Below are 12,962 nucleotides of genomic sequence, written 5' to 3'. Positions count from 1 at the left end.
CCTGAGGAGCACAAGGTGCAGAGACCAGGTCAATACTGTCAGCTTCAGTGTGGAGTTAACCCACATTTAAGGCTGATTTATGGTTCCGCGTTACACCAACGCAGAACCTACGGCGTAGGGTACGCCGTCGATTTAACGCGGAACCATAATTCAGGCTTTATAATGCATTCTACAACGGAGTATTAGGGTCAAACTAAGACAAAAAAAATGGAAATTACGAGAATAAAGTCATAATAATATGAGAATAAAGTCGTAATATTCTCATAATATTACGACTTTATTCTCATAATATTACAACTTTATTCTCGTAATATTACCACTTTATTCTCGTAATATTACGACTTTATTCTCGTAATATTACCACTTTATTCTTGCAACATTATGACTTTATTCCAATAATATTACTACTTTATTCTCGTAATATTACCACTTTATTCTCGTAATATTACCACTTTATTCTCGTAATATTACCACTTTATTCTCATAATATTACCACTTTATTCTCGTAATATTACGACTTTATTTTCGCAACATTATGACTTTATTCTCGTAATTTTACGACTTTATTCTCATATTATTATGACTTTATTCTCGTAATTTACTTTTCTTAGTTTTGCCCTAATACTCCGTCGTATCATTCAAGTATTATAAAACCTATGAAAACTAAATACTGACTAATTGGTAGACCACACTCCACTAACGGGAGACAAGCGGAGCTGCAGGAAGAAAAGCTGTCACTTACCTGACAACGACATCCAGCAGGTAAACGCACCTGTCGCTCCGCAGAGCAACATAAACCCTGGACTGGAGGACTCTTCACGTCACTGGCTCACGTTTAAGAGAGGAAACAATGTCAGTTATGTGTTTGTTCTGGGCCGCTGAGGGTGAAATGTGAGGGAGCGGCGAACCGTCAGGTTTTTCCTGAACAGCGAGAACCTGGTGAACCTGCTGCCCAACTAAACCTGACAACACTTAGTTCTCAAGTCTTGTGGATACTCAGTTTCAAATATATCAAATAAAAAGCCAAAAGTTTAAGACTACATCTTCTTGAACACACAGTTAGTCTTTTGTTTGGCTTTAAAACCCAAAGACAGGAGGAAAAAAACCCAACAATTTAATTTTTTCAGTTTTTCCATCTTCGCGTGGACCGTCAATCAAGTCTTGAAAACGGTTTCCGTCCACTTCCTTTCAAAATAAAAGTCACAAGCTACGTAGGTTAAAAGTTGACAAGAAAGTTTAAAAGTAGTTCAAGGAATTTGTAAATTCTTTGAACCTTTATTAAACCACACAGGAACAAGAGGAAGTATTTCATTATCTTCACTGACAAACTTCGTTGTATTTTATAAATTAAACAAATCCATAGTTTGACACAAATAATTAACTAAAAATAAAGTATAATGAACTAGAAGAAAGGCAACTTAAGTAAGTTCAGCCTTTTGCTTTTCTCAGTTAAAATAAAAAGCAGCATTGATGTAACTCTAAGATAAACATACCCTGTCCCTACATGCATATAAATAATAGTGAAGTTCTTAATTTTTAACATCGGATATGTTATTATCCTGAGTTTAAAGGATGTGCAGATTTGAAGAAAAGACTGTACATTTTAGAAACTGGTTGTATAAAATCTAGTAGTTAAGCCTCTCACAGTTTCAGTGTTACCATTGCTGCTGGATCTTCCCTTCATCCTTGCAGAATAAAATGTATAAAGTCTATCTTCAAGGCATGTATCAAGTGTCCAGAAGATCAATCTAAAGATAGCTTATATTTTGACAATTCAAAATAAAAGCTTTAATTAGAATCGAACTGAATAAAACGAAACAAAAAAAGGAAAGAAAAAAAATTACAAAATGGTTTACAATACTTTTAAACCACTACATTTGCCTTCCAGTTGCATGTTTATTTACTAATTTTGTTTCACATTCCATTCATAAACAGTGAAAATCATGCCTCAGTAGATGAAGAATTAAAGATTATTTGATGAAAAGCCCTTCCTCTAAGCAATTAAAAGAAAACCAAAGCAAACAAAAAAACATTTGAAAACAAGACTGTAATTATGCTCCAGAACCTAAACTCATGATCTTATGAAATATGATAATATTATCTAAATAAACAAACCAAAAGTGTATAAATAGGGTATTTAGCAGTTTCAGCCTTTACTATATATAAAAGTATAATTAATCTTACATTTATTCTTATCAATTCTAGATAAATTAAATATTGACACCGAACATTATTCAACAGCATAAGTACTTTCACGTTTGACACCTTTAGTATAATTTAATGATAATACTTAGATAGTTTTGCTTGATTGTGATTTGGATACAGTTTTATTATTTAAAAACTGCAGTGGATTATTTTCACATGTATTCTTTGTGATAAAACCTTCTAAAACCATTGCTGTTTTATGAAAAAATACAATTTGTTACATCAACATGAACAAGCTTAAATTATTATAGCCTTGACCAATTAAAAAGGTTTATTAGTCAGTGTAACTGCTCTTGGATGATTATTTAATTGTCTTCAATTAAAATGATATTTTCAATCTTCCTGCTCCATGGGAAGTCTCTGAGCTGACCTTTTCAGTGTGATTTGTGTTGAAGTCCAGAAACATTCATTCAATAATGTGGAAATAACATGAAACAAGTACTGAAGCTTGATCTTGACTCGAATAATAATTATTGTAATTTTCACCACCAAATTTATCTGATCAGAATTTATTTTCCGACGGAAAAAGCACAATGACCACCGCTTATGATTTAAAGCAAAGTACTTTATACATTTAAAAAGTGCCCTGATGGGATCTTTACATCATGTAATGTGTTTTTAATGATAAAATTCTGTTTATATAACATTTGCAAAATATAGATATGATTAAGAAAAACAAACTGAAGATTTGAGTGTCCATCTACACGTGTGCATGGTGTAGATGTGCGTATTGTTTGTTTTGCTCTAGGTTTGCTGTAACTAGGCAGACGTCTTCCAGGGGAGGAGCTCTGACTCACAGCTGAGGCAGAAATGCAGGTGGAGTGATCCGTGAAACACAACAATACCTGTTATTGGAGAGAAAGAGTACATCAATTTACAATTAAATAGTCTGTGTCCATTAAGAATCCAGAATGCACTAATTAGGATGAAAGATCCCAACAGGTAGTAAATTAAAATATCCTTTACTTTGAATTTCTGTACTTGTTCCGTATGGCCTTGTGAGGGCAGCTCTCTGCGTTGATGTATAGTTCGTGGAGATTGGTCAGGCAGGGCATAATTTCACCCATAGTATATCCCGTAAAGGCAATTAAAGAGTGAGGCTAAGATACAAAGATATCAAAATGGAAATTAGTACTTTTCCAGTTCTCAATCAATCAATCAATCAATCAATCAATCAATCAATCAATCAATCAATCAATCAATCAATCAATCAATCAATCAATCAATCAATCAATCAATCAATCAAATTGTATCTATATAGCACCTTTCATCCAGGTACATGAAATACAAAGTGCTTTGACATTTTGACTGAAAAATAAGCGTAATAAACAAAAAAATAAAAACTGGGAGACCAATGCACACTGACATAAAATATAGTTAATTAAAATGAAAAAATGATAAAAGTTCAAGGATTAAATATAATAATAAAAACATTACAAGAAATAGATAAATAAATAAAACAAATACCTTTAAAAAATGTTAAACAGAATAAAACTTTCAAAATTTGATGCTACATAAAAGCCAGACCAAAGAGATGAGTTTTTAGTCTACGTTTAAAAATGTCCACATTGAGAGGCAAAAGATTTCTTTACAAAGTAGCTCACAAAAAACAAAATGTTGACATTGACAACCTCACCCAAAGCGATTGATTTATTGTGTAGGTGGCTAGGCAGTAGCATCCAGCTGCCACTATAGACGGGTTGTACTGCAGGACAGGATCCATTTCCATCAGGCTTTGCTCTGCTATATACTAGCAACAGAAATAAAAGCATCAAAATATGAAGAAAAGATGGATTCCATATGATTGAATTCACTCACCAGGGCAAGGTTCTCTGTTTTTGGACACACGGAGTGGATGGAAATGAAAAGGCGGAGGAACTGGTATATGGTGGGTGCAGACATGTTAAAAGACAGCACCCTCAGCAAAGTAGTCTCCATCTGGACCAGCTGTTTCCGGGTGTAGGTGCTGTCTGTGATGTACACAAACTCATTCAGCTTAGGAACAAATATCTCCTCGTATTTTCTACAAGGTGACAGAATTACACTTGTTACCAGTAGCCAAAAATGTTCAAGTTTGTCTCTTACCAAAACTCTTGATTCAGTTGCTGGCAAATGCAAAAACATTGAAAATTCTTCAAAAGTACAGATGTCCTTACGCGGCAATCATTAATGCGGCTGTGCCAACCAGCTGCAGCTTGCCCCGCCTCACATCTGTTGTGCAGGACAGAAAACGGTCCATGTAGTTGACAGCAAGGTGCAGAGTCTCAGAAGAGAGTTGGTAGTCCTGGGCAACTTCAACGAGCCAATCCACCAGGATGGGCCGCATACCGGTGGTGATCTCTGGATGTCGCTCTATGTACCCTTGCTTTGCCCTGAACCTTTTCTAAAAATACAACCGAAAAGTTGACAAAAAGTTAACAACATGACTAATGTTTAAATATGTTTAAAAAAACCCAAACATCTGACTTCACTCTCCCTCAGGTTCTGGTGAATGTCATCAGCATAGTCTACACAAAGAGTGGGCGTCCACAGCAGCGATTCATCTGCTTCAGAGTGCATGGAAGAATCTTGGTGTGAACCTGCACAAATATGAATTAGATGCCAAATTGTGTTAAGATCATCCACAAACTTTTTTTATAGAGCACCTTTCATGCATAAGAAATGCAGCACAAAGTGCTTTACGTAAAAACAATACACAAACATAAAACTTATTAAGAGTCCACTCCCAGCATGGAGGCTCCCCATGAGGAAACACTGGAGCTAAAAGCTACAAGAAAGCAGGATAAGATAGGCTATGAAGTTAAAATACACACTAAAAGAGTTTAAAAGTATAACATAAAATCATAAAAGTAGGTCCAAAAAGCAAGACATTAGAAACTAAGAGAATAAAACAATAAAATGTATAAAATAGACCATAAATAACGACTAAAACATTTAAATATAACATTGAGATAAAACAATGAGATAATAAAACAGGATAAACTAAACTAAAGATTAATATAAAACAGAGTAGTAAAATCCAATAATAGGGGTGAGCATGGAAAATTATAAAGAGTTAAATGAGTCAGTTAAAAGCCTGATTACAGAGATGGGTCTTGAGCCTCTTTTTAAAAACATCAACATTCTCTGCAGCCCTGAGGTTTTCCGGGAGGCTGTTCTACAATCGGGGGCCATAATAACTGAATTAACCTCCCCGTGTGTCCTGGTTCTAACTCTTGGTATGGTTAAAAGGCCGGAAGATCTCAGGGTCCGCGAGGGTCGATAGGATAAAAGTAGTGCAGACAAATAAGACCATTAAAACACTTAAAAACTAGTAAAAGAACCTTAAAATCGATTACGGTAGATGTTTTTGTGCAAGCCAAACTCACTTGAACTAAGCTCTAGCAGGAGCCTCATGTGTTCATTCTGCAGAGCAAGGGCTTCAGCATCCAGGTCATCCCTGTCTGAGACCAGCTCTTCACCCGAAGCTGCAAGGACGACTTCACAAGCCTCTTCAACATACAGATCATAGCCAGAGCTGGATGGAAGGCTAAGAAAGTTCAGCTGCGAGTTGTCGGAGATTGAACTGCATTTGGAAATGTGACTTCCCTGAGTGCAGACATCAGATGAGGGTGAGGAAAAAAATGAATTTTAAAAATATGTAACTTAATCCTCTCTACTTTGCTTCTGTCACCTACCTGGCTGAGTGGTCGACCACGTTGCTCATTATCTGACAAGACACCAAGAACTGTCCGCTGTTTGGTCCTGTAGCGCTGAATACCATCCGCTTTTGATGAAGGTAGAATATTTTCTTTGCGAGCAGGACTGCTACGGTGGCCACTGGAGTTTAAGTTCATCTTTAAAACTGGAGCATGTGCTATACTGTAGGAACAAAAAGTTAAAAATTAAAAAAAATAAAATAAAAATGGCCCATCATGGTACAAATCTCTTTTTCCAGAAAAGCTAGGTTTTCTAATATGCAATAAAAATCAAATAAAAATCTTGGAATTTGTAAATACTTTGAACCTTTATTAAACCACCACAAGAACAAGAGGAAGTATTTCATTATCTTCACTGACAAACTCAAGTAGTCAGTGACACAAATAATTAACTAAAAATAAAGTGATAATGAACGAGAAGAAAGGCAACTTAAGTAACTTCAGCCTTTTGCTTTTCTCAGTAAAAAAAAGCAGCATTGATATAACTCAAAGATAAACATACTCTGTCACATACCCTACACACAAACAAACAATAGTGAAGTTCTTAATTTTTAACATCGGTTATGTTATTATCCTGGGTTTAAAGGATGTGCAGATTGAAAGAAAAAACTGTAAATTTTAGAAACTGCTTGTATAAATCTAGTAGTTAAGCCTCTCACAGAAGTGTTTCAGTGTTACCAGTGCTGATTCTTCCCTTCACCATGCAGAATAAAGTTTATAAAATCTATCTTCAAGGCATGTACCAACTGTCCAGAAGATCAACCTATAGATAGCTTATATTTTGCATATATTTTGTTATTCAATCTTGTGTATTTTGTAGGCCTATTAATTTTCTTTTGTACCTTCTGTGTGCTGACTCTTGACCTTGACAAGCTGCAGGAGGCTGAATTTTCCCAGAGGGAGTCATCCCGAAAGGATTAATAAAGTGAGTCTTATGGCGCTTTTGCATTAGTATAACCTCAGCTCGGTTCTACCCGTTTTGCGCTTTCGCACTAGGGCTGAGACGGGTAAAGGCGCTCCAAGTCGATACTTTTTTCTGTAACCATTTCAGCCAGGTTCTTTGCGGGCTGAGCAGGGACTATTTCTGACGTCACCACCCTCCTCGCCACCGATTGGTCGGGGGGCGGGGACGTCACCACCCTCCGCGCCACTGATTGGTCGGGGGCGGGGCCGGCAGACGTTTGAATCAGGAAGCGGGAGTCAGCGCGAGAGCGATCCGCGGCTTGCGGCGATTTTATTATAAAGCGCAAAACGTCTGTTTGGTGATCCAACTCTGAGGTGCAGATGTTCATAAACCTGGTGACTGACGAAAGAATTAAAAAAGGGATGTAGACGGGCTGTTTTACTCTCAGCCGTTCGCGGCTCCAGCTGATTTCTGATCAGCGCCGACATGAACAAAGCGGTTGCGCAATCGAGTACGTCACAGCAGCTTCACCCCAACCTGCCCACTTCTCCCCTGGCAGTGCGAAAACACACGTGTGGAGCCGTGTAAAGCCGCGCCGAGCCGAGTCGGGCCAAGTAAGTCCAAGTGCGAAAGTGCCATTAGTCTAAGTCTAGAAACTGTGCATTAACCTAGACAGAAATACAGTTGCTTATCATGGACGTAAACATTATACATATAATTTATAATCGTAGGCGAGGTATTTTCCGATATTAGGTTAGGTTGGCGGTTCGAATCCCGCTCTGTCCCAGTTGCTGTCGTAGTGTCCTTGGGCAAGACACCTTACCCACCTGCCCCGTGTGAATGTGTATGAATGTTTGGTGGTCGGGAGGGGCCGTTTGGTCAATATGGCAGCCACGCTTCCGTCAGTCTGCAGGGCAGCTGTGGCTACAAACGTAGTAGCTGTGGCTACAAACGTAGCAGCTGTGGCTACAAACGTAGCTACCAACACCGGTGAGAATGTGGATGAATGAATAATGATCTCTGTAAAGCTCTGGGTGCCTTGAAGGCGCCGTATAAAACCAAGCCATTATTGATGTACAGGTGTGGGCTGCAGATCTGCAAAGGCGCAGCCGGTGTTCTGCCAATTTCTGCTGCTTTGCCAAAAAATGCTACCTAATGGTTTTCTACCTTTGCAGAGCTTTACTGTGTTTTACTCCCTAGCCCACTTCCTTTCCCCCCCAAGTGGTCCTTGTCGCTTGCCAGGCCGTCATTGAAAATAAGAATGTTCTTAAGGACCTGCCTGGTTAAATAAAGGCCAATGACTGAATGAATATCAAATAAAGCAATATAATTGTTTTTTTTGTCTCTTTATCGTATAATTACTGCTAACTGCTAAGTAACAGCATTATTATTATTATTATTATTATTATTATTATTATTATTATTATTATTATTATTATTATTATTATTATAATGTATGAGTATAATTACAGTATATAATAATAATAATAATAATAATTATTATTATTATTATTATAATTATAATAATAATACTGTTACTTAGCAGTGTGAGTACAGTGTGTGAATATTTATAAATATAGGTTAAATGATCAGTGAATGGGGTACCGTAGGACTAAATAAGTTTACACTTCTTCCTACTCCTTTTTTTGGACATGTAAATCAATATAGCAAGTTTTAAAGGATGAAATTCTTTGTTTTGTTGTTGTTTTCTTAAACTTCTCATGAAGTGTTGTTTCTTTTTTTTTTTACATGTACAAAAATAAAATAAATCAAATCAAAATCTAATCAAATCAAATGTTGAGAAAGTGTAATGCAATTCATGTCATGGGTGGTGTATTTTGAAGGATCAAATACTCAACATCCCATATTATCAATTTTACATCGTGCAAGAAATGATTGGCGTGGCAATCAAACTTTGAAAATCGACTGTGCGCATGCGCAGAACCTCAAAGTAGCGTTTTGTCGGCAGGTAGTAAGGATCGGCAGAACACCGGCATATCGCCATGGTTACAGACAGTTTGTACATGTAAAAATGAGCAGACGAGAAAAGTGGACACATCCTTCTTTAAACAGATTAAATCATTTCAATGTATCCCTTAGTTTCCACAACTCAAAGATGTTTTCAGGGGTCTCTCTGGTCCAGATCAGACTCACCTTAGTTTTCCAGCGGGTCAGGGTCCTGACGGGGAACAACAAAAACAACAACAAAACAACGCAAACAAAAACCAAACTTCCAAGTATGTGAGCAGCCAGGCCAAATAGCGATGTCTTGCAGCTTTGAGGAGACCTAGAGTTGATTCGTGGATATTTATGATGTGTGTTTTGAAGACGTCGCGGTGTTTGGAGCATCAGCTGAGCGGGGTCTCCGACCAATCACGTGACAGAACGCGATGACAGCTGACGTCACAATCAGTACTCGAGTTGTAAAAAAATCATCAGGGGGATGGTGGATTTTATCATATGGGGACAGATAATTTGTGCTGATTACAAATAATATAATATATTACAAATAATAGCAGTGACCAAAACACCTGCAGAAATACTGCAGGAATGACATAGCAGCAGTTAAATGCAGCCTTCTGTAAGCTTTAAATATCTATTTAAAGCTTGTATGGGCTTACATCAAATACATCAAAACACAACAATAAAAAACAGTTTTCTGAACTTATCAATATGACTCTGTCCTTCACAGGATAAGTAACATGGATTACTGCTAAAACTCAAAATTTTAACAAGAATATTTGTCTTATTTCTAGTTAAAATGTCTCATTTTAGTAAAAAAATCTCATTACACTTAAAACAAGACTCATCGCTGGAAAAAACAACAATTTTCACCGGTTTCAAGTAGATTTTCACTTAAAATAAGTAGAAAAATCTGCCAGTGGAACAAGATTTTTTTGCTTGTCATAAGAAGCAAAATCTTGATCCACTGGCAGATGTTTCTACTTATTTCAGGTTAAAATTGACTTGAAACAGGTGAAAATTGTCAAATAAGTTCTTTTTCTGGTGTTATTTTTTCCTGGTGATGACTCTAAATGTTGAAATAGCAGTAAAACGAAAGTTACGCCTGTAACTACGGTTCTATGAGTCCCGGATGACCGCCAGGCGGTGCTGTAAGCACTGGATATCTTCCCTCGCGCATGCGCATGTCGAGTACAATACCAACAATGTCACGTCACCCGTGACCCCTGCATGACCCCCGGAAGGGTATATCTTCCGGCGTCAGCATGGGATCTTCTCCTAGAATCTTCTCGCGAGAGCACGAGGATTCGGAGTGACCGGCAGGCCTGGCGGTCATCCGGGACTCATAGAACCGTAGTTACAGGCGTAACCTTCGTTCTATTTCGTCCCTACTGACCGCCAGGCGGTGCTGTAAGCACTGGATGACGAATACCAACAATGTCACGTAGGATCCCGGTCACATACCTCACTGACCAGGGGCAGAAGGACCCGGGAGTAGAACCACGCCCAATGGTTGGGAGTGGCGACATTGATCCGGTAAAACCTGGAGAACGTGTCTGGCGACGTCCATGAAGTCGCGGTGCAGATGTCCTCCAGAGGCACCCCCTGCAGGGCAGCCAAGAAGCTGCAACGCTTCTGGTCGAGTGGCACCTCACCCCCACTGGTAAGGGGCGGCCACTGGCCCTGAGGGTGCGCTCGACGGTGTCCACCACCCAGTGGGACGGCGCTGTCCAGAAACAGCACGCCCCCTGTTGGGGCCACCATGGCAGAGAACAAGCTGCTCCGACCGTCGCACAGGCGCGGTAGCATAAGCAGCAAGGGCCCGTACGGGGCACAAAGGGCTTGGCCCACTCTCTGCAGGACCTAGGGCAGGAACGCCACGTTCGGCCACAACGTAGCCCCTGAGCTGACTGACAGGGCATGTAACTCATCGACTCGCCGATGTCATGGCGAGGAGAAAAGCTATCTCCATAGAGAGCCACTTCAGGCCCACCCGGGCCAAGGGCCCAAAGGGTGGAGAAGAGAGGGCACCTAGCACCATGGGCAGGTCCCACACCGCTCGGGGGTTTATATTCATGTTTATGTTCTGGTTCTCTGGAAAGCGTCTAGAGACAACATCTGTTGTATTAGACGCTATATAAATAAAATCGAATGGAATCGAAAACTGGGGCCTTTGGGCTCCTCGGGGGGGGGCAGCCTCAGAGCCCCCCTGAGAAAGAGAAACCAGCCGGTGGCACCCCACGGTGGCATTCTCAACCAGGGCATGTTGCGATGAAATGACCGCCACATACACCCTTAAAGTGGACTGAGCACGGCCACCATCCAGGAGGGACCGAAAGGAACCCCAGGATCGTGGCCACGGGGCAAAGAACAGGGTCCTCTGCCCCATCTGCACACCAGGCAGAGAATCTCCCCCACTCGCGCTCATACCAGAGGCGGGTGGGAGGCACATGGGCATTCGAGATGCCAGCCCTGACGGGTTCAGGACAGCTTGACAACAATGGGTCGGGCGCCGCAGCGGCCAGACTCAGAGCCAAAACGACGGGGTCGGGGTGCAAAACCTGAATCCCCGGCTGGAAAAGACGGTCCCTCTGGGGGGCGTCATGTTGTGTCGCAGCAGAGCCTCCGCAGCAGTGGAAACTATGTTTCCCCGGTCGGAAGGGGGCCACCAAGAGGAGCCCGTGAGCCCTCTGGAGGACCCTCTGCAAAGGCGGCTTGCGCCGGGAGAGGAAGTCCGTCACCCGGTTCCCGTCTCCAGGCAGGAACATCGCCCGAAGGCCGGGCAGGCGAGGAGCTGTCCACGCTAGGAGGCCCCGGGACACCTGCAGCAGCTGTGCAGAGTCGGGGCCCCCTCTGGTGGCCGATCAAGGAACAGTGGACACACTGTCCGACCGACCCGTCACGTGCCTCCCCCACAGGAGTTGCAAAAAATGTTAGTGTGAAGTGCAGAGCCCAGAGCTCCAGCACGTTGATGTGGCGCGTGCGGACCCGGGAGGACTACTGATGACAGCCTCCCGGCAGGGAGGGGACAGCACCTAAGGGCACACCCCTCAGCCCGAATGTCCCGCCTTCCCAGGGTGCAAGGGTATAGACACACACCCGCGAAACCCTGACCAGCCTGCGCCCGTGCCTCTTGGCATCCAAATCAAATCAAATCAAATCAAACTTTATTTTTAAAGCACCTTTCATACAAAAAAAATGTAACACAAAGTGCTTTTCATAAAACATAAACATAAAATGTATTAGTGCCCCCCCCCCTCCCCCTCCCCGCACACACACAGATAGACACACGCAGACACATGGTGCAGACATGGCTAGGCACAGAGGATCCAGGTGACGAAACGGTAACAGGGAGCCGTCCACGCCAGGAGGTCTCATAGCCCGCAGCTAGAAGGGGGGGGGGGGCCCACAGAGACCATCCCGGCCCGGACGGATAGAGAAGTCCACACCACAGCGGTGAAGCCGTGGTGCAGAACTCCACCACCATCCAGGCCAGAACCATCCCCAGGACGACCCCCTGCAGGCCAGAGTCACTCCCAGCATGGAGGCTCCCCATGAGGAAACACTGGAGATAAAAGCTACAAGAAAACAGGATAAAATACACTAATAGAGTTTAAAAAGTATAACATAACGTAAAATCCTAAAAGTATGTCTAAAAAGCAAGACATTAAAAACTAAAGGACTAAGACAGTAAAATGTATAAAATAGACCATAAATAACGACTAAAATATTTAGATAAAACATTAAGATAAAACAATGAGAATAAATTATGATAATAAAAAAGGATAAACTAACTATAAAACAGAGTAGTAAGATCCAATAAAAATAAGGGTGAGCATAAAAAATGTAAAAGAGTTAAATGAGTCAGTTAAAAGCCTGATTAAAGAGATGAGTCTTGAGCCTCTTTTTAAAAACATCAACAGTCTCTGCGGCCCTGAGGTTCTCCGGGAGGCTGTTCCACAATCGGGGACCATAAAAACTGAATGCCGCCTCCCCGTGTGTCCTAGTTCTAACTTTTGGTATGGTTAAAAGGCCAGCACCGGAGGACCTCAGGGTCCGTGAGGGTTGATAGGGTAAAAGTAGTGCAGACAAATAAGAAGGCCCAAGACCATTAAGACACTTAAAAACTAGTAAAAGAACCTTAAAATCAACCCTGAAGCGCACAGGGAGCCAATGCAGCGATTTTAAAACAG

At 41.1% G+C, this 12,962-nt stretch overlaps 1 protein-coding gene across 1 annotated transcript; it reads right to left on the bottom strand.

Moving 5' to 3' along the window:
• Window positions 1–3,167: 3,167 nt before the first annotated feature.
• LOC133460225 (cyclin-A1-like) lies at window positions 3,168–6,041 on the bottom strand. Its single transcript, XM_061740806.1, has 7 exons — window positions 5,883–6,041; window positions 5,574–5,793; window positions 4,672–4,784; window positions 4,362–4,588; window positions 4,024–4,228; window positions 3,842–3,955; window positions 3,168–3,305 (listed from the first exon to the last, which is right to left on the bottom strand). The coding sequence occupies exons 1-7, from the start codon at window positions 6,039–6,041 to the stop codon at window positions 3,168–3,170; spliced, it is 1,176 nt and encodes a 391-aa protein (XP_061596790.1).
• Window positions 6,042–12,962: the final 6,921 nt, after the last annotated feature.

Source organism: Cololabis saira, chromosome 14 (assembly GCF_033807715.1).
Source record: "Cololabis saira isolate AMF1-May2022 chromosome 14, fColSai1.1, whole genome shotgun sequence".
Taxonomy (NCBI): domain Eukaryota; kingdom Metazoa; phylum Chordata; class Actinopteri; order Beloniformes; family Belonidae; genus Cololabis; species Cololabis saira.
The sequence above is the reverse complement of the archived record's forward strand: the minus strand, read 5'-3'. Positions and strand labels throughout refer to the sequence as shown.